The sequence below is a fragment of the Hipposideros armiger genome, unplaced genomic scaffold (genome assembly GCF_001890085.2).
Source record: "Hipposideros armiger isolate ML-2016 unplaced genomic scaffold, ASM189008v1 scaffold_78, whole genome shotgun sequence".
NCBI classification, from domain to species: Eukaryota; Metazoa; Chordata; class Mammalia; order Chiroptera; family Hipposideridae; genus Hipposideros; species Hipposideros armiger.
In genome coordinates, this window is record NW_017731428.1 from 1,263,738 (window position 1) to 1,283,767 (window position 20,030).

The 20,030-nt window shown below is 45.8% G+C and overlaps 1 protein-coding gene across 10 annotated transcripts in view; it reads right to left on the reverse strand.

The window, feature by feature from the left end:
• Window positions 1–20,030, reverse strand: part of LOC109383228 (uncharacterized) — a 433,428-nt gene that overhangs the window by 10,244 nt on the left and 403,154 nt on the right. For 4 of the 10 annotated variants that reach the window (XR_002124125.1, XR_002124109.1, XR_002124112.1 and 1 more), the window contains 4 exons: window positions 5,565–5,751; window positions 3,009–3,056; window positions 2,473–2,556; window positions 243–275 (listed from right to left, as the gene is read on the reverse strand). Coding sequence is in view for 1 of the 10 variants with exons in the window: in XM_019643454.1 (XP_019498999.1) it covers window positions 243–275; window positions 3,009–3,056; window positions 5,565–5,751 (268 nt within the window). In the remaining 9 variants the exon portion in view is untranslated. Of the gene's footprint in view, window positions 1–242; window positions 276–1,753; window positions 1,946–2,472; window positions 2,557–3,008; window positions 3,057–5,564; window positions 5,752–12,339; window positions 12,526–20,030 lie in introns of those variants that run through there. The other 6 variants (XR_002124110.1, XR_002124133.1, XR_002124111.1 and 3 more) reach the window with 6 other exon arrangements.

Sequence of the window (20,030 nt, forward strand, 5' to 3'; positions counted from 1 at the left end):
ACAGGCTGCCCACTCCCTGGAATGTCCTCACCCCCACTTTCCTAGAATTCTCTTCTAGAATATCTAATTTTGTCCACACCTGCTGTAGCACATATTACCATCAGTGTTGGTAATAATTATATATTCAATTCATATCGGATTGATCTAAGTACTTTACATGTATTACCTGATTTAGTTATCTCAACATTCTTATAAGACAGTTATTATTATTATATCCATTTTGCAGAAGGGAACTGACTTACCCAAACTTACAGAGCTGGTGGTTAGTGGGAGAACTAGAAAAAGAAAAAAAAAGCTACCATTACTTGAGTAATTACTGTGTAACAGGCATTGGACTTAACTCTGGACGCGAATCACCATACTTCATCCCCACAGCAAGTGTAAGGCGGCATTATTAACCCCACTTTACAGATGAGAAGGACTGACTCTCAGAGAAAGTTTTCAGTAACTTGACAAAGGTCGGAAAGCCAGGATGGGAGCTCAGGTAGGAGAAACTCGCCAGCCCACTGCCCTTACAGCACTACGAGATGCTTGCATATCTGTCTTCTCGATGAAGTGTCACTCAAGGGAGAAAGCCACGCTTTATGCATCCCCAGCTCCCCAGCACCTTGTGCAGAGCCTTGGTACACCGTGGGCACACCGTAAATGGTGGCTGAGAGGACGAATAAATGTAGGGCATTAGCAACCTGTTTCCAATGGGATACATTTAAACGCACTGGAAGGAAAGGCAGCAAAGCAGACGTGGTGGTGAAGGACATTCTTCGGACAGAGGACACTCCCAGTGTGTGCCGCTCCTGCCAGCTGGTCTGCGCTGTCAGGTCAGATCAGACTCACGGATAGGAGGGCCCTTCCCCAGGGCAGATGGGCAGCTGCATGGGAAGAGGTCTAGCCCTGCTCTTCTGGGCCGTCCTCAGTCACTGTCCCTCCCACCCCTCCCCCAGCTGGCCCTCCCTACCAAGGCCTTGACCCCAGGCCCTGCCTCTCTATTGGGCAGCTGATGATAATCTCTGTTGGGCAGCTGATGATAATGGCCACCTCGCTATTGGTCCTCACAGTACCCCCTGGAAACCAGTTGTCCTAACCTGCATCCTTCACTGCATTCCTTCCCCTCTGCTGGGCCTCCTGCCCGGGATCAGAAAGCCATAGAGAACTTCAGAAGAAACAGTTAAAGGGCTGAAAATGGAGTTGTGCTGGGGGTCATGAGAGCAGAGTGAAGGGCTCCCAGAGGAGCTGCCGCCTCTCCTCCACACCTGTCAGTCTTTATTTTTTCTTCCTATTTAAGTATAATTGGTATACAGTGTTCTATTAGATTCAGCCTACAATAAACCCTCTTTTATAGGGCCAATTAATCTACTACACAGGAGACAAGAATATACAGTGGAGAAATGACAGTCTCTTCAACAAGTGGTGATGGGAAAACGACAGATAACGTGAAAAAAAAAAGAGAAATGAAACTGGACCATTATCTTATCCCATATACTAAAATAAACTCAAAGTGGGTTCAAGGTGTAAATGTGAGGCCTGAAACCATAAAAGTCCTGGAAGAAAACACAGGTAGTAAACTATTTCACATCAGTCTTAGAAATCTCTTTTTGGATATATTCCCCAGATCTAGGGGAACAGAGGCAAAACTAAACAAATGGGACTTCAGCAAACTAAACAACGTCTGCACAGTGAAGGAACCCATCCACACAACGAAAACACAACCAAATCGGAGAAGGCATTCACAAATGACACACCTGTCCGTCTTTACCTTTCAATAGGTCTTTCAGGAGACTTGCCTAGAAGAGCCTCAGGGCCAAAGGGAGCTGGATTGGAGACTGCCTCTGCCACTGCTTCCTCACTAATTCCTGCGCAAGCCATCCATCTCTCTGAGCCTCCGTTTCCCCATCAGTAAAGTGGGTATAACATCCCCAAATCACAACGTGGTTGACCAGATGACATCCTGGACAAGAGGCAGGAGTGCAAAGCTTATGTGTGTGCTTTTTTGCAGTACAGGTAGACCCTCAGGTCCACCTCGGGTGTCCAGGACCAAGGCATGTCGTGGATATGAGACTTTCAGTATAAACCTGGGAAATTCACAGGTAAATCCGCATGAGTTTGTCATCCCAGTCACCTACCACCTAGTAAAACACGGATAATAAATGTCCTTCCCTAAAGCGTGGCCATGGGACTCTGTGGAAATGTACGTAGAGTGCATGTTCCCTTTCTTCTGCTCACTGTGGCTCCTCCCTGGGTCTGCCCATTTATCACTGTGTCGTTTTCTAAAAAAGGCTTGAGGTGCGCTATTGAACCAGACAGAGAATGGCTAAAGGGAAACGACACTGCCCTTGCTAATCCTTCAAAGAAGGTCTCTCTCCTGGGACCAGTGGCTGTGCAGGTGACCACCCTGTCTTGAGGATGCTGAGTGGTCCCCAGGAGTCCACAAGAACAGATTTCTGTGATGCTAAATTTAAGCCACCTTCCACTCACCTGCTTCAGTCGGCACCTTGCAGCTGTTGCTGGGGCGAGGGCCAAGGCAGAACACTCAGTTAATGAAATGACTCAGGCCTTGAGCTGACAGAATAAAGGAAGAAAAACGGGCAGCCTTTCAAAGAGTTGCTCCGAGGAAGGGTATGTGACGTCACAGCATCACTTATGGGTAGAGTTCCTATCGTCAGTTCTGCTGAAAGTGCAGGGTCAATAGGCTTAGTGCCTACCACATAGAAAACGCTCAATAAATATATTTTAAAATATGTTGACTTTGAAATTATTTTGACAATGTCATTTGAAATATTAAGGAGTAATCATATTCTTATTTCAAATGTATTTGTCTACAGATATCTTATGCACATATCTTTCCTCTGACGTGTATGAGCACTAACTAGACAATCTTTACTTTAAAATCATGAGACCTGTTTTCAAATCCCCTGTATGGCACAGAAACATTCATCAACTCCACTAATAACTTGTCACATATCGGCTTTGTGACCTTGTGTAAGTCACCTTCTCACCCTCCATTTGCTTACCTGTTAAGTGGCAGCAGAATTCTTTGCCCATCTCTGTCACAGGGATGCCTTAGGATTAGAAAAAAAACAAAAACAAAAACAAAAAATGCTCAGTGTTATCATGAGACACATGTCAGCAGTACTGGGTCTGCATTTTACCTTTAGAGCCATTTACCATTAATTTTGTCCAGTGATCATACCAACAGCTACACTGACTATTCCACTCTTTGACCTTTCCTTCTTCCCTCCATATGTACCTAAGATAAGTCAGAAAGACCACAGTCCAAGAATAGAGCATGGGATTTCTAAGTCAGACAGACCTGGGTTCAAATTCAAGCTCCATCATGTACCGGCTACTTGCATGAGTCGTAGTCTCCTCATCTGACAATTACAATATCTATGTGAGAGTTGTGATACCAATCAAACATAAGTCCTGTGTAAGCCATCCCACTAAAGACACATTCGCAGCAGAACCAGAATTCAAAGCAGGCCTCTGGCCACCCAAATCAGTGGTATGTACTTGAACGTGGTAACTACTCCATTACTACCGTAACATTTCGGTGCCTCTTTGCCATTTCCTAAGCAAGTTGCTCCTGTGCAGTGGAGCCTTGATTTTGACCTGGCATTGGAAGTATATGTTAATTATCTTTTACATGCTTCGCATGTTATGAAACACTAGAATTCATAGAAAGATGTAGCAAACTGCCAATGAAAAGCTTCCAGTCTAGTTGAGAAAGTACATCTAGAGAGAGCTCTCTCTAGAGAACCACCCCAAGGAGCTCTGGGCCACAGACTATTAGGATCTAGAATAATCTCTGAGGCCAACTTTCCAGATGAAGAAATTGAGATAAACCCCTTGCTTTGGTGACTGGAACCACGCTATAGCCAACATAAGCAGAAGTGGTGAAATGAAAATGATAATAATAAAAGTAGTTGACAACAACAGTAGCAGGAGTTAACATCTATGGCAGACCCACTATGTGCTAGACACTGTAATTCATCACTTTCGCTGTCATATTTCCTTTAATCCTTCCAGCAACCTTCATGGCTCTACTTTAAATACCTAGGAATTGAACCTCAAGACATTATCCGAGTGAAAGAACCTTATATAGGAGAGAACATACATATGATTTAATTTATATGAAGCTCTAAAATAGGACAAACTAATATGTAAGGTAAAAAACATAAAAACAGTGGTTGCTTCTGGTAGAGGATGGGGGTGGGGGTAGTGAATGAAGTATTAAAGAGAAAGCTTTCTGATGTCTGCAACTCACCTTTAATTTTATAAGAAAAATAAGATTGATCAGTGGATAGATCAACAAATAGGCAATTGATAAACACATGATAACACAAGTAAGTTATTATATGATGATTATGGTAGACTATTGGTGATTGGTGTATGAGTGCTTTCAACTTTTCATAATGTATGTTCAAACATTTTCATAATGAAATTTAGGAGAAAAAAAGTAAATCCACAGAAGCAAACATACAAATTCTCATTCTAGTTCTCCTAAGAAAACAAATTCAGTGAGCTGCTGCTGTCTTGCCCCTAAAATGCCAGCAAAGTTTAAATTGGGTCTGAAGGCCTGAAAGATGTGACTTCATACTCGAGTACCTGACTTGGCAAGGGGATGCAGCAAGAACATTAGCCCTGAGAAAACCAGACCCCTCCCTGCAGGAGGAAGAAAACCTGGCCCTTGCTGAGTCACTCCTGGGCTGAGATCCAGGGACATTAATGAGTGAAGGTCAAGTACGTATGATAATGAACCCAAGTACCCAGGGGGAGGCTGGCATCACCAGATCAGCAGACTGCCCTGTTTGGAGAGCTCGGAAGTGGAGAAGGCTGTCAAGATCTCCCCCAGCCAGCAGATGAGAAGCTCGACCCTGGCAAACAATGACTCCATTCTCCCGTGTGATCATATTCAGTCCCTGGGTTAGCTTTTATTTGGTTAGTTCTACTCAATAATCCATTCTGGTCTGTTCGCTGCGTAGCTCAGCTCTAGCAGGGCCTTTGATTAGACTGACAGAACTAGTCCTGCTTTTTTCTGACAAGAGTTTCCAGCCCATGGGAAAAGCTCTGGGTGTAATATCGGGAGGCCTGGGTAGGGATGCTGGAAATCACTAGCTCTGGGCCCTCAGGTGAGTCCCTTAAATTATCTGGGCTCTGGTTTCCTCCGGGCTCACTGATACTCTACAAACACTAGTCATAGAATCACCATGGACTGCTAATTAGCACCGGATCGCCATCATATTTCTGTTCTCAGAAGCTAACCTAGGACCCTACCACACGGAAAGCTCTGCGTAAATAAATGTTGGCTGCACTGAAATGAAGGAACAGCGCTTTACGCTTTCACACTACTGTAAACCCTGAGGGATTCTGAATCGAGTTTTGTTCATTACTGTGCTTTATCGCTATACATCACACATTTTATGTAACGAAGTAAAACCTTTGCCATAACCTTACGAGGTAGGCACCATCACCCTCATGTTACAGTTTGGGAAACTGAGACAGACAGTGGTCTGCCATGAAACCAGGATATGAATCCCACTGGCTTGGTTTCAGAGCCCACCCCTTACTTCTCATCACCACGATGTCGGGTCCAAGCAGCATGCACCATTTCTCCCAATGTTGCATCATATCCTTCCTCGTGAGAGGCCGTCAGTAACAACATCGTCCACACTTGACCAAACATGCAAACCTGTGCAAACGCAGGCCAGAGAGCTCTTCTTAGGGAAAACTCCAAATTTCCTCCATTTCCAGCTGCTGCGAAGGAACAAAGAAACAAGTGAATCTATCCTTCATTGGGGGGCCAGGCCCCGCTGCAAGCTGCATCACGCTTTTGTGTCCCTCGTTGGTGACACAAAAGGGCTGCATGTCACTCAAAAGTGAGAGCAGAGGACCTTTAATTTGAAGGCCTGATTGATGGAGGCACGGGGAGGATGTCCTCTTTGTCGACCACAACAGGACAGCCTGGCTCCATTCATCTTCCCTGACCGCAGCCTTGCTCTGGCCTGCTGGGAAAATCAAGGCTCTCATCCCCAGCACAGCTACACCTGCCAAGTTCTGTCTCCATGGTGGTGGCAGGTGGAGCTGTGATTATTCTTTTGCCCTGAGACTGCTCTTTGAAGAGGAGATAAAATATGTTCCAGCAAGAAGGATGGTTCCTAATATCTTTACCCTTAAATGCTACCTTTGACCTTCAGGAAAGAGGGTAAATCGTGCTTTGATGCCAGAAAGTTGATTCTGAAAATTAAATCCCAGCATTGCTCAGAACCCACAGGATTTTCATCTCCCCTGCCTTAAGGGACTTGGTGTGGGTTTCTAGATGAATGACACCCAGCCAGGAGTGCCACTTAATCACCCAGATTGGGCCAGACACCATGCACTGTGCATTGGATACCTTAGTCCCCTGGGTCCTCATGGCGACCTTTGAGCTAGGCATGCACACTCCATTTATAGGTGAGGAAAATGGGGTTTACCTCTTAGTGCAGGAGAGGGGACTTGACCCAAATCTTAGAGCAAGAATGTGATTTAAATAGGCTTCATGTAAGTAGCATAGTATTACACAAGGGGACAACAGCCCTTAGAAGTCAGCCTGGTTTGAAGTCCCTTACCAGCTGTGTGACCTTGGGCAGGTCATAGAAACTCATCTGCAGCAGCGAAGGGGATGATGATAACGACTTTATCCCAGGACTGATCTGCAGATGAAATTAATTAATGTATGGGACACTGCCTGGTGTATGGGAGGCTTTCAATAAAATGTTGGTGATTCTTTTTTTTTTTTTTTTTATTTAGCTGAGCCATCCTCCCACCTGTTGGCAGCTCAGCTGCAGCTCAGCTCGGGCCAGGCATCGAACCACTGTTGCTCAGAGCTCGCACTCTTGAGCAAGCTCTTAACCAACTGAGCCACTCAGCCAGCCCCAAAATGTTGGTGATTCTTAATGAAGAATATTGAATACAAATGGCTGAATAAAGAAATTGTGTTTATATACATACAATGGAACATTACTCGGCCATAAAAAAGAATGAAATCTTAACCATTTGCAACAACATGGATGGACTGAGAGGGTATTATGTTAAGTGAAATATGTCAGACAGAGAAAAACAAATACCACAAGATCTCACTTATAGGTGGAATCTAAAGAACAAAATATATGAACACACTAAACAGAAATAGACTCATAGACATAGAGAACAAACTGATGGTTGCTAGATGGGAGGGGGGGTTGGGAGGTTGGGTGAGGGAGGTGAAGGGATGAAGAAGTACAAATTAGTAGTTACAAAATAGTCATGGTGATGTAAAGTACAGTATAGAGGGATACAGTCAATAATATTTTAATAACTATGTACGGTGTCAGATGCATAATAGACCTGTTGGGTTTATCACTTTGTGAAGCATATACATGTCTAATCGCTAATCAGGTGTTTTGTATACCTGACACTAAGAAAGGAAATAAGCAGGAAGCAAAGCAGTAGAGGTGAAATGGCACATCACCTGCAGGAGAGCCATCAAAGAGCCCCTGAGCTGACACTGGAATGTCAGGGGGAGGAGTTTGGACTTGATCTGGAAGAGGAAAGATGGCGCCATTGCAAGTTCTTGAGCAGAGGAGTGGCATGGCGAAAGGAGAGGGGTTTGGAGACCTCCCTGGTCTCTGCAATGTGACGATAACTTCGTCATCACATCAGTTGCTCAACAGCAGCCAACGTTTTTCTTCATTGTCTGATGCTTATAATTCTACCGTAGTTTTTCTCCAAGTCTGATCGGCCAGCAGCAGAATCCGCTGGGAGCCTAAGAAAATTACATGGTCCTAGGGCCCTGCCCAGACGTAGGAATTCAGAAACTGTAGAGATAATGCCCAGGAATTCGCATGCTTCCAAATACCTTGGATGATTCTTACTGATGCTGACGTTTGAAAGCCACTCACTCATCTAAAACAAGGGGTTTCAAACATGGAGTAAAGCAGAGTCTCATCTGAACAGGTTGCCTTATCATAATCAGGGCACTTGGGTTTCATAGTATAATAATAAACCAAAAACAGTTGTAGCCCTCTTTTAAACTGTCAGGCACCTAAAAATAAAGTCAGCAAGGCAATGTGAGTTCAGGCCTCAGAAAAGCGGCCAGAGGAGGAATTACAATGAGTAACTGACCCCCGGTTTCAGAGCAGGACATTTTTTTTAGCCTGTAGTTCATGCCAATTCGGCAGCCTCAGGCATAACCCAGCTCAAGTGCAGCTTACACCACTGGCTAAACAGAGTCCTGGAAAGTGACTGTGACTCCGGCCAGCTCTGAGATTCAAGGCAGGGCTGCAGAGCCGGTGGAAGGAAGACGGAAGTGGTACAGGTCAGGCCCAGAGCACTGGCTCAGCAGCTACTACGAGGGAGACATGCCAGGTCTGGATGGATGCACAGGAGAGGGAACTGAGGCCCACACTCAGGGGACTGCAGTCCAGTGTGGTCCACAACCCAGGAATAGGGCAATCCAGTGAAACACGATTAGAGAAACAGAGAAAAAGGAGAGACTGACTCTAAGCAGGTTGGGAAGGGAAGACTCCCCATGGAAGAGGTTGACAATTGATCGGGGTCTTCATGGGATGAGTGGGATTTCGATAGACAGAGATGAGGATGCGCATATACAGAGAGAGAAAATACTACATGCAAAGAAATACAGTGGAGGGACTACAGGAAACGCCATCGCTTCTAATGCAACAGAAGTATGGTTTTCTCTCCCAGAAGGAATAGGGCAAGAGCCTAGGAAGAGAGATTGGGAGCAAATGATGAATGCATTGAATGCCAGACTAAGAAATGGGGTCATTGTTCTGTAGGCAACACAAAGGACTTCTCTGAAGTAATGTTGGTGACACAGCAGAGAGTGATTTGTAGTGAGGAGGCATAGAAGCATTTATCAGGCTGCCTTACAGGTACTGTATGTCAGTATCCTCTACTAGGCTGAGGGCCGGGAGAGAAAACTATACTCTTAAAACATTCGTTTCTTCTTCTAAGCTTAGCACAGTACTGATGAAATAGAAGATGCTAAACAAATGTTTGTCAAATTGGCTTGAAGGCAGGTAGATCAGTTTGGAATTCCCATAATTCTCTAGCTGGCAGAGATCATGAAAGCCTGCCGTAGGGCAGTGTCAGTGGGCAAAAGGAGCAGGGATCAGATAAAGACATAAGATAGGATGGGATCCACATTTTTCCTTTTCTGAGTTTTCAGCATGAAATGACATTCCCGTTTTAGTTCAAAGGTTACTGAGTTGATTGCAAGCATACTCCAGTTTCTATCCTCCCTGTTTTCTGCACCACTTGTAACGTGACTTAAAGCTCTTCCCATCAAGAGGTGAAGTCTATATTCCTACCCCGAGTCTGAGCTAGCCTGTGGAAAATGGAACGGGGAAGAATTGGACCAGTTCTGAGCCTAGGTGCGAGAGGCCTTGAGCACTTCTGCAGCCTTTTGGGAACACGCGCCCACCAAGAACAGGAGCTCAGGCTAGCCTGTTGACGAATGGAGACTTCCCATCTGATCGCAGCCTATCCCAACCATTCCCCAGCTGGCCCATGAGCTGGCACCTGACGGATGGATTCAGATAAGACCTGCCAAGACCAGCCCAAGTTAGCAGAACCATCCAGCTGACCCGTAGACTCAAAATAAGTAAATAAATAAGGGGTTGGTCTGGGTTTCAGTGTTCGTTTGTTTCTTCCAGTGTAAGTGTTGTGGTGGTTTGTGAGGCAGCAATCGTCGACTGATACAGGGAGCCTCTGGATCAGAGATTCTCATGGCCAAGGAAGGTGAGCCCTCTCCGGGGATACATGTTAAGCTAGGTTACAAAAAGAGAAAGGAGAAATTTCTTTTGAGCATCTAGCTGAGAGGATTTGCTAAATAACGTAAGTTATTTTATTCTTTCAGAAAGCATGCTGAGCACTAACCGTGCTGTTGTTCGGCACTTAGCACTTATTTAATCAAGTACTGAATGAGTCCTTAGTCAGGGGTGACCCAGACAGGCCATGCCCTTGCAGAGCTTTTGGGTGCGGTCCCTTCATGATTTACAAAGTGTTTTCATATCCACTAGTTCACCCTCACAACTCCTGGTGGGAGGCATTCTCAGTAGCACTGATTTACAAATAAGGAAACTGAGGGTCAGAGAGGTCAACTCATTTTCCAAAATTATGCAACCAGTTAGTATAAAGCTTACGTGCTCCACTGGACTGGGAGTTCACTGTGGGACAAGAGACAGCCTACCATTGTCCCATCTCCTGGGACCAGATCAATAGATTTTATAATTAGATTTTAAAGGGACAAGTACAAGGACAGGATTCAAACCCACAGCTCTGCCTCCGGGACCTCTTGTGCTCTATTACATGAGCTACGCCTCCAATGCACTGTTCTGTATCTTCCCTGCACAAGTCGAAGTCAGGTAAGGAAAGGAATTCCTAGTCCTCATGTTGCCAGCTCCCAGCTCTAGTGCCGAGTGCAGTGAGGGTGTCTGCTCCACGAAGCCACAAAAGTCCAGGTATTCAGGCATGACGGGATCCAGGTGTCTCACTGTTTCCTGCTTCTCCACATCTCGGCTCTGCTTCCGTGTGTGTTGGCTTCCTTCTCAGGCAGACTGCCTCAGCACTTTGGGGGAAATGGCTCCTTTCAGCTCAAGATCTGACAGACACTTTGTCTCTGAATATCCGTGTCAATTACTGATAGTGGACTCTTGTCCCGCTTAGGTTATCTGCCAAACCCTGGATTAATTGTTTTGTCTGAGAGAATGGAGCAGTCGGACTGGCCACCTTTCCGTTAAGATAAACAGAGTCAATAAATGTTTACCAGAGTAATCAACAGCTAGGTTTGAATAACTTAGTGAATGAATCTTGGCTCACAATGAGTCCAGTATATCTCCACTACTAAGGGAAAAGCCAGTATCTTTTTTTTTTCCCCCTCTGCATTCCATGAGCTGAGTGTCATGTAACCAGTAACCCTTCCTGGGAAGCAAGATATGGTCTGCAATTCTAGAGGCATCTGTACCCTAAACATATAATTAAATCAGAGGCAAGTACAGCTGGTGAACGCAGGAAGACAGGCATACACTCTTCAATCTAGGAATGTCTGTGGACCCTGTCATTATATACCCCACATGCTAATCCATCCCACTGGGATTCCATAAACTCTGTGACTCTAACTGTTCTCCGGCTGAAAACATGTGAGTCTCCTTCTGGACTCTGGCTTTCCTCCTCTCTCCCTGGATGGAAAGTCTTTTCAAATCATCACCAAATGGAAGGTTGATGTCATCAGGTAAAGGGTTGACCTAGGTGATATTCCAGGTAGAGAATTAGCACTGGGAGTGGGGGAAAGAGTAAATTTTCAATAGACAAACTCTACTCCATGCACTCACTGTGTGATCTTTGGCAGGTTACGTAACCTCTCTGAACCCCAGTATCTCTATCTGTACAATGTCAGTAATAAAATCAGCCTACTATGGTCACTGTGTGGATTAAATGCCATTAAGAATGTGACAAGTCTAGCATTGTGGCTGGAACATAGAAGTATTTAAGTATTTGACAAATGTCAGTTCTCCCATTTATAGACACGAAATGTTCTGATTCTACTTTTCAAATTAAAACAAAATAAACAAAAGCAAATGTAAAAGGAATGGCTTTAGAAATAAATGGTCTTCTTAAAGCAAAAGCAAATTATATACTTAATTGTCTAGACTACTCACTGAGCTGTTAGGTGCTGAGATGCAATCTTGGAAGAGACACAGGCTCTAGGCTCAAGGAGCTTGAAGCCTAGTGGGTAAAATCACGTTCTAACGAGCGAAACTATAATTCAAAACTACAATTGCCTTTTTTGCCAATAAACACTGCCCTTTAACTCTCGTATCGTCATTGAAGTTCTGGGCATTTCTATCCGATCTCTCCAAGTAAAATGAGTTAAACCTGGGCAACTTTTTGGTACCTTCCACAGTGCCTAATAAGAGCAATTGTTTTTAAAGCAATTTGAAGGGAGAGGTGGGATGGGGGAGGAAGTGGAGGTTATTTTGGTTTTGTTTTAATTTTTTCTTCCATTTTCCCATTGATGAACCATTTTCCTCTGAGTGAATGCTTCAGTTGAGGGCGGCGGAGTCCTGGGGTTCTCCTCTTAGCTCAGCCACAATGCTGTAGGGCCCACTGAAGCAGCTTTTCATATCTCGGTTCTTTGCATCAGTAAAACGGACATTGTAGTGCTCTCCAGCCTCATCTCATTGTGAATGTCATGACCCCTTCAAGAGCAGGGACCATATTTCATTTATTACTCTGTTCTCTGCACTTAGCAATTTCTGGCACACAGTATATGGTCAGTAAGTGGCCACAGCATAAACCACAAACCTTTCTTTTGTCTCTTGAGCCACAGGTCAGACGGACCATCTAGGCAGGCTGAGCACAGCACATCTTGACTGGACTCAGGTCCACATCACTGAGCAGCTAGGGGGTCAGCTAAGGGTTGTCTGGTCCGGGGAGCTCTCCGTTCAGATGACTGCGTTTTGCTCCACACGGCCTCTCAGAGGTTGATGGGTCCCCTGGGAAACAAAGGTTTAGCAGGACGGCATTAAACTTATTTAACAGTCAAGTGATATCCTGGGCAAACTATTCCATCAGACAGGTCCACGTGAGTCGAGAAGAGATAAGAAAATGGACAAACTGGTTCCACATACTTTTATGCTCTGCTGGAGGAAATACACAACCTTTCTGGAAGGCGACTTGGTGATATGTGTCCACATGCAGCCTGGCTGCTCATTTCAGCTTAAGGTTGAAAGGTTTGGAAAAATTAGGCGTGGCACAGAGTGACGGGGGGGGAGGGAATGGCAAGGCGAGGGGAGTGGGAGAAGAGATGGAGGGGACAGGCAGTGGGGGGAAGGCAGAGAAGTGAGCACCCTGCCGTCAGAGGCCTCTTTTAGGCCCCTCTTCCAAAGACACTCGTTACCCTGCCACTGAGCCATGAGTCTCTCCACACTTCCTGGAGACAGGTGAGAAGAAAATGTGAACACACACACATGTGGGAATCCAGATGGAGCGAACCATGCAACCGGGCTGACTCCCCATCTTCTCCAGTGGACGGGGCAGAGTGCGCATCCCACGGTACAGCCCCAACCTCCCGCAAAGAAAACAGCTATTGAAACATGCCGAGCACAAAACAGCGAGAACAGATCATACCGAAACCATTAAGTGGGTGGGAAAGTAATGCAATGTTCAGATAGATGTAACTGGATTTCTTAGCTTCAATCTCTGCAGGGGGAAAAAAAAAATTGCCTGTATTTTTTTTTCTCCTATCTGTTCCCGTGTCTGAGTTGCTGGAGTTGGTAGCAAGCTCTCAACAGTCTGAACTATGTTCTCCATTGTGTTCTTTCTGTGAAGAAAATTACAACGTGAAAAGGAAAGGGGGTGGAGAGGAACATTACATTCTCCACAGTCGCAGGGAGATAATTGCAAAGGCTCTTTTGCTCTCTCCTTGCTGCCCCTCCCTTCTCGTCTCCTCTGACCTTCCTCCCGCCTCTAGGATCTGGCACAGGATATGCTGCAGAGGCTGCTGGGGCAGGTGGACCAGGCAGCTTGGGCAGGTGCTTCCACGTCACCTGCCAGCTGTTCCTCCTCGTCTTCCTGGGGCAGCAGGGTACCCACCTCTTGCTGCCCACAGGGAACATCCAGAAAGTTCTGTGTAGGGAAAGGTGGGATGTTTTGTTTTTGTTCTTTTTCTTGGTTGTTTAGAGTGATGCCTTTAATACCTTAGCAATCTGCGTGGCCATGGTTTAAGTTCAGGTGGGTTCCAGGACTTACTGCCTCATTGTTCCAGGCATTTCCAAGTGCACAATAATGACCATTGATTGATTCTTTACTATGTGTCCAAAAGCACGGTGAGCATCTATTTCCCTGAATTTGTTTAATACCCACGGCCAACCTGTAAGGCCAGGTGTCTGCTTATTTCCACCTTAGGGATGAGATGCTGGGTCTCAATGAGTTCAGGTCACGTGTCCAAGGTCACACGCTAATAAATGACACAGCCCAGTTTCAGACTTAGTTCTGTCTGGTTCCCAACCACTATGCTATAACACGCCTGTCCTCCCTTCCCTCAAAATTGATGAGAGGCATGTACAGTCCTCAGCTTCCTAAAACTCTTAGAAAAGAAGACAAAAACCTTAAATGATGGTAGCAACATGACCCATTCCTGCCCAAGGCGATGAAAATAGGAGAGGTTTCCAAGGGCGTGAAAGACTTGCCCAAGGTCATTGGGCTGTAGCTTGAGGTTGGAGGAAGCAATCCATACAGTTCCTTCTAGAACAGAGTTAAGGAAGTGTGACTATCATGTCACTTAGCAGATGCTTGAAATGTACTTAAAATGACCATCCTCCCTGTGTACAGCTTAGGAGAAAATGCCACTGGGGGAGGGGGGGGATTACTGTAGTCTTTCTTTCTCTCTCTCTTCCTTCCATCCTTCCTTCTCCCCTCCCCTCCCCTCCCTAAATCTAAGTGTTGGGTGTGTTGGGTCTATATGTCCCCATTTCATGGGTGAGGACATTGAGGCTCAGAGCCGCTGCGTCACCTGTGATGTGAAGGCCAGGGCTCTCTCCTCCACACAGTGCTTTGCAAAGTGTGGTCCCTGGACCAGCAGCATCAGCATCACTTGCCTGGGAGCTTGTGAGAAACGCCTCTCTCCAGGCTCCACCCCAGACCCACTAAATCAGAAACTCTGGTGCTGGGGCCCAGCATGCTGGGTTTTCACAAGCCCTCTGGGGATTCTGCTGCAGCGAGGGTTATAGAAACCACTGCTTTATAGTGGTTTTTAATTAACAGTTAATAACAAAATCCAGTGATGAACCCATACGTTTTCAATTGTTGCCTCTTTAAACTACAGGCCGTTCCGAAAGCAATTTTCTTTTGACCTTGGAGAAGTCAGTTGCAAAAGGAAGATGGCAGCAAACTTTTAGAAATCTAACCAGCCAGGCCACTTCTGATGTGCTGGCATTCGGTGCCCGGCCCAGAAGAGCAGGCCGCTGCATGAAGTAGAAAAGTGTGGACGGGACAGGATTTCCCAGGTTCTCGTCACTTCCTTCTTGAGCTGTGCCGAGCTGGGGCTGACCTATGTGGAGTCCTTCCCAGCTGCCCAGGCAGAATATGCCTTGTTGGAGGTGTCCTCATCCAAGGGCCTCGTTGTCCTGATGAGAAATCCCACCAGCTTCCTCAGAGATGGAATGACTTGCCCAAGGTCACCCATGCTGCAGCATGTGGTGGAGGAAGGCAGCTGATATGGTCCCTTTAAACACCAATACTGAATCTGATGGCCAGGTGGCTTTAGCAGATGCTTAAAATAATCACTCGTCCTGCCTTCCTGCAATGATTGGCATGCAGCTTGGAAGAAAATGCCCCCAAAATCAAAGGACAAACTTGCAGTGTTTTGTGTTTTTTTCCTATTTTTTAAGCTTTGTGTTTATTGTATGTTTTTAATGTTTTCAAGATTTTCCAGTGGTGAAGTGATACAGTGGTATCATAAAAGTACTCACTTAATTCCTTCGGTGTTCAGAGCAAACAAAAGCTGAACCATGTTCAGTTAACCGGGCGTGCAGCCATCGAGTTGAAGCCTCACCATGCCCCGTCCCTCCGCAGCTAGATTTGCTGAGAGGGTCGGCAGCCCCCCACCCCATCCCCACCTTCACCTTCTGTCCACACCCATTCAGATCTCTGCTCCACATCATGAGATTCACCTCCAGCGAGTGTCAGCAGGCTCCTTGTCCTGCCACTCACTGGTTCTGAACCCTCCGCGTGCCTTCACCTCGTGTTTCTCCTCCTTTTTCACTATTCCTTCTCTGTCTCCTCCTAGAAGCCATGTCCTCTGCCTGGCTCCTGGATGCTGGTGATCTCTGCACCCTTTAAATTTCAGTCCAAGCTCTCCTAGGATGATCTGTGTGAATATATCAATATCTCAAATATATATCTGACCTGCTCTGCCTTCTTATCTGAACCTCAGAGTAGAATATCCAACTCTTTGCAGGAATTCTTATAAGTGTTTCAAACGCCACATGGCCCAAACTGAATCCATATTCTAAGACAAGATATACCACACCTCCAATGATCCAGTTATTTGAGCCCAGAACTAGGGAGTCACTGTCAATCCTCACTGCTTCTCACAAGCACACACACACACACACACACACCATGGACACACACACACACACACACACCACAAACACATACACACAATCCATACACATGCTTCCTCCCTTATACATGTGTGTGTGCTCACACATGCATGCACGCACATGTTCAACCACACATATGCATACTCTCTTACACACATGTACATGCACACACATACACATACACACACACATGCACATACCCCATATGCAATGACCAAATCTATCAATCCAGGAACAATTTATGTCAGTAGAAAACGACTAATTAAAAAACAAACAAACTAGTGGACATGTGCTCTATGAAATAGAGATTTGGGACATATCATTTGGTCATAGCAACCTACCCTACCCATCCGATGCTGTAGACATTGGTGAGAGAAGGTATGCGGTTATAAGAAAGAACTAGGAAATTCTTTATGCAGCAAAGTGAATATATGATCATTTATTCAACCAGCCCCTTATTGAGGGAAATAAAGACGTGTGCCAATCTTTCCCATCTATACTACTAGAACATCAGTCTGTGTGCCTTAGGGAGAAGGCATTAGAAGGGTAAAAGTGGGAAGACCAGTTATGAGCAGTAGACCCGTGAAGAGCCCAGCTGGCAGAGATGGAGATGGAGAAGATGCTTATGAACCTAGAGGCCCTGGCGTTAAGAAATTTAGCATTGTGAGCAGGAGCGCAATAAACTAATAATTTCAATACATTGATTCATGTAACACATTTGGATTGTCCCCCTACTATGTCCTTGGGGGCTCTGCCAAGCCTTGCAGACAGAGTGTGGAATACACACTCTGCCACTTCCTGTCCTCGCAGAGTTCTCAGTCCAAGAAGGAAAGATGATGGCTATTTCAGAGGCACTGACTCAGCCTGGGGTATGGGGTGTGGATGAGGATCAGGGGGCACGGTTAGTAAGGGGTATGCTAAGCCATGGTCAGAGAGAAGGAAATCATGGAACCCGTGGTTCTCCAAGGGTGGCCTTGACCAGCAGCAATATCTGGGGACCTGTTAGAAGTGCACGGTCTCAGACCCCACCCAGACCTCCTAGATGAGAAACTCTGGGGCTGGTCAAATTCTCAGGCTCATTCTTATGTGGCCACAGTTTGGGGTGCACTGCCTAGAAACCCAAAAGACACAGGAGTGACTTTTCCTGGCTGGTGCTGGTCTAGAAAGGCTTAAGGCAGGAAGTGACCTATGAAGTAGGTTTTCCAAGGAGACTGAGCTCCCCAGGAGAACAAACAGGGCTGGTGGGGTGAATTCCAGAAATTCCAGGGGTTTGCACTCCTGAGACATGAGCCCGCTTCCAGGGCCTCCGCCTTCATCTTTCTCAAAGGGCTCTAGAACTAAATCAAGGGAAATGACTGATGCCCAGAGTTATTCACTGCATTTTTGCAAACGATTTAAATGCCCATCAGCAGATGAATTCTTAAATAAACGCTGAGTCATGCATATAAATGAGCACTGTCCCTCTGTTTAGAAGGAGAGACGTCTCTATCTACATATGGGGAGGTGAGCTTCAGAACACAGTGCCAACGACAAAAAGCAGGATGCAAAATCATGTGTGTATCATGCTATCTTTGGTGTGGAAAAAAATGTAAATTTATATGTGCTCAGAATACTGTAAGACACAAGAAACTAGTAACAGGAAACTTACTCTCAGGTAGAGAATTTAGGGTAATGGAGGACAAGAGTGGGAGGGAGATTTTCATTGGATTCCACTTGGTACTTTTTAAATTTTGTTCTATGTGCATAGATTAGCAATTCAAAGAACTAGACAACATACCTTTTGTGATACCGGAACCAGTAGTGGAGACAGAGGAAGGTGTCTGTTCTGCATGTTTTCCTGCCCCCCCCAGGGGGATGCTCACCCCTCTAACACCTCTTGGGGGACTTTCACAGGGTGGGAGATGTGACAGGGAGCGGTGTTCGGTGTTATCATTACCACTCTTGGTAACTATTTTTTTTTTTTCTAACAGGATGTGCTGCTTGGGGTCAAAACCCTGGGCCAAAGTTAGAGCAGAGCTGCTGTTTGAGGTACACCCTGTGAGTTCCCAGTATTTGGGAAATGGTCCCTAACACAGCAAGGGTGGGGTGGGACAGGGCAGGGGTGCAAAAGCGGGAGGGGGGTGGGGGGGTGCAAACAAGCACTTGTGGTGGAGATGCCGGTGGCCAGGGGCACTACATTCAGAAAAAAGAATTGGTGGTTTCAGGCAGCTGAGGTGAGAACACAGGGAAATGAGACGCCTATCAGAGGGGAGAACACTGACCCTCGCCACTATCCAAAAAAGGACAAAAATAGGTGCAAAAGAAGTGGCCTTTAGTGCAAAATGCTTCTTTCTTAGCAGCTTTTAGCACTTTCAAGAAAAGGTTATCTCACCATCTGCCTCAGCTTCCCCGGGAGGAGATGGAACTCACCTCTAACAAGTGCCAAGCACACCCAGGTTGACTTTATTACCCCTTGTTGTTATCACATTTCATTCTGTCCGAAGCCCTTCCCAGCACTCTGCAGATACAGACACTGAAGCTTAGAGAAGCCATGTGCCTTGCCCACAGTGGCCACGGTGAAGCCAGGATTAGAACCCTGTTCTTTCTGACTCCAAAGCCTCTGCTTCACCGGTTTTATGCACCACAGAATTAGGGCAAGACCTCTTCAGGCTCTGAAATCACTCACCGCTGAGCCAGACGCAAGGACCCATGCTCAGGCCCCAGATATGAAAACTACAATTGAAAGCAGCAGAGAGCACAGTGATATTTGCTAGAAGACAAAAGAATTCACCAAGGAAATCCTGTTTCAGACAGACAGAGGATTCCCAGGATTTATCTGCTTGGGTAACCACGGTTTGTACTTGCTTCTGTAAAAATACTGGTTTATCAAGTCTATGTACTTGATGGCAATCTCATGCCCATCCATCACAAGAGTTTTCTGTGTGCACATTGCCCAATAGCCGGGCCCACACAATTCTCCAGCTCCATGAACACTGTCAAGATAAAAGCTTGTTTGGAAAGGATATGACCTTCTCTGGGGTTTTAAAGAAAAAAAAAACAACCTTGCAGATGGCTTTAAACTAAAAGGCACCTTGACTCAAATAAGGTACGGCATCTCTGGGATTTGTTTGTTAAATCATTCCGCAAGATTCATTGAGGACCTACTACTACTTGCTGACGATACCGAGATGACTAAGAGATAGTTTCAGTCTTTACTGGCCTTTAAAGTTTCACCATAATGCACTCTAACACTGACATGTAAATGCTAAGAGAGCCCTCAACCAAAGCTAAGGAGCACAGAGGGGCAAGGGGTTACTCCTTCCTGGAGTGGGGGGTGGTAGAGCAGGGCATAGGAGCTCTTGGAGGAGGTGGGCTTCACGGGGAGCCTGGTAGGATGTGGAAAAGGGTGTTCCAGGTAGAGGAAGAGTGTGAGCCATTTTTGGAAGCTCAAAAATTCATTATGGGTGCAGGGGTGTCACTCGCTGAGTTGGAATCTGTCTCCAATTCCTGTCCCTTCTATCAACTTGCTATACATGTAATTCTAGACATCTCATTTTGCATTTCTGATCTGAAGTCTAGCTTGTGTAGACTGTAGACACAGAAGGGGAAAGAGACAGAGGGGGAGACCTGTCTCAGTTTCAGGTGAGAAGGGATACAGAACTGTTTGTCACAGGGGGCCCTGGCTGGGTTTATCACAGTCCCAAGGTATCTGTGCATGAAAATCCATGTTTGGTTCAAAGGTCACAGAGGAGGGGTTCTAAGGTTAAGTGATGGTTGTGATTCACACTGCCTCATGTCTCAGGTATACAGTTAAGTTTGTAAGAAAAGAGGAAGTCGAAGTAAAAAGTGGTAGACAGCTCAAAGCAGCTGGTTGCCAATGCCTGGGGAGAGCCGGAAGGCCGACTTCTC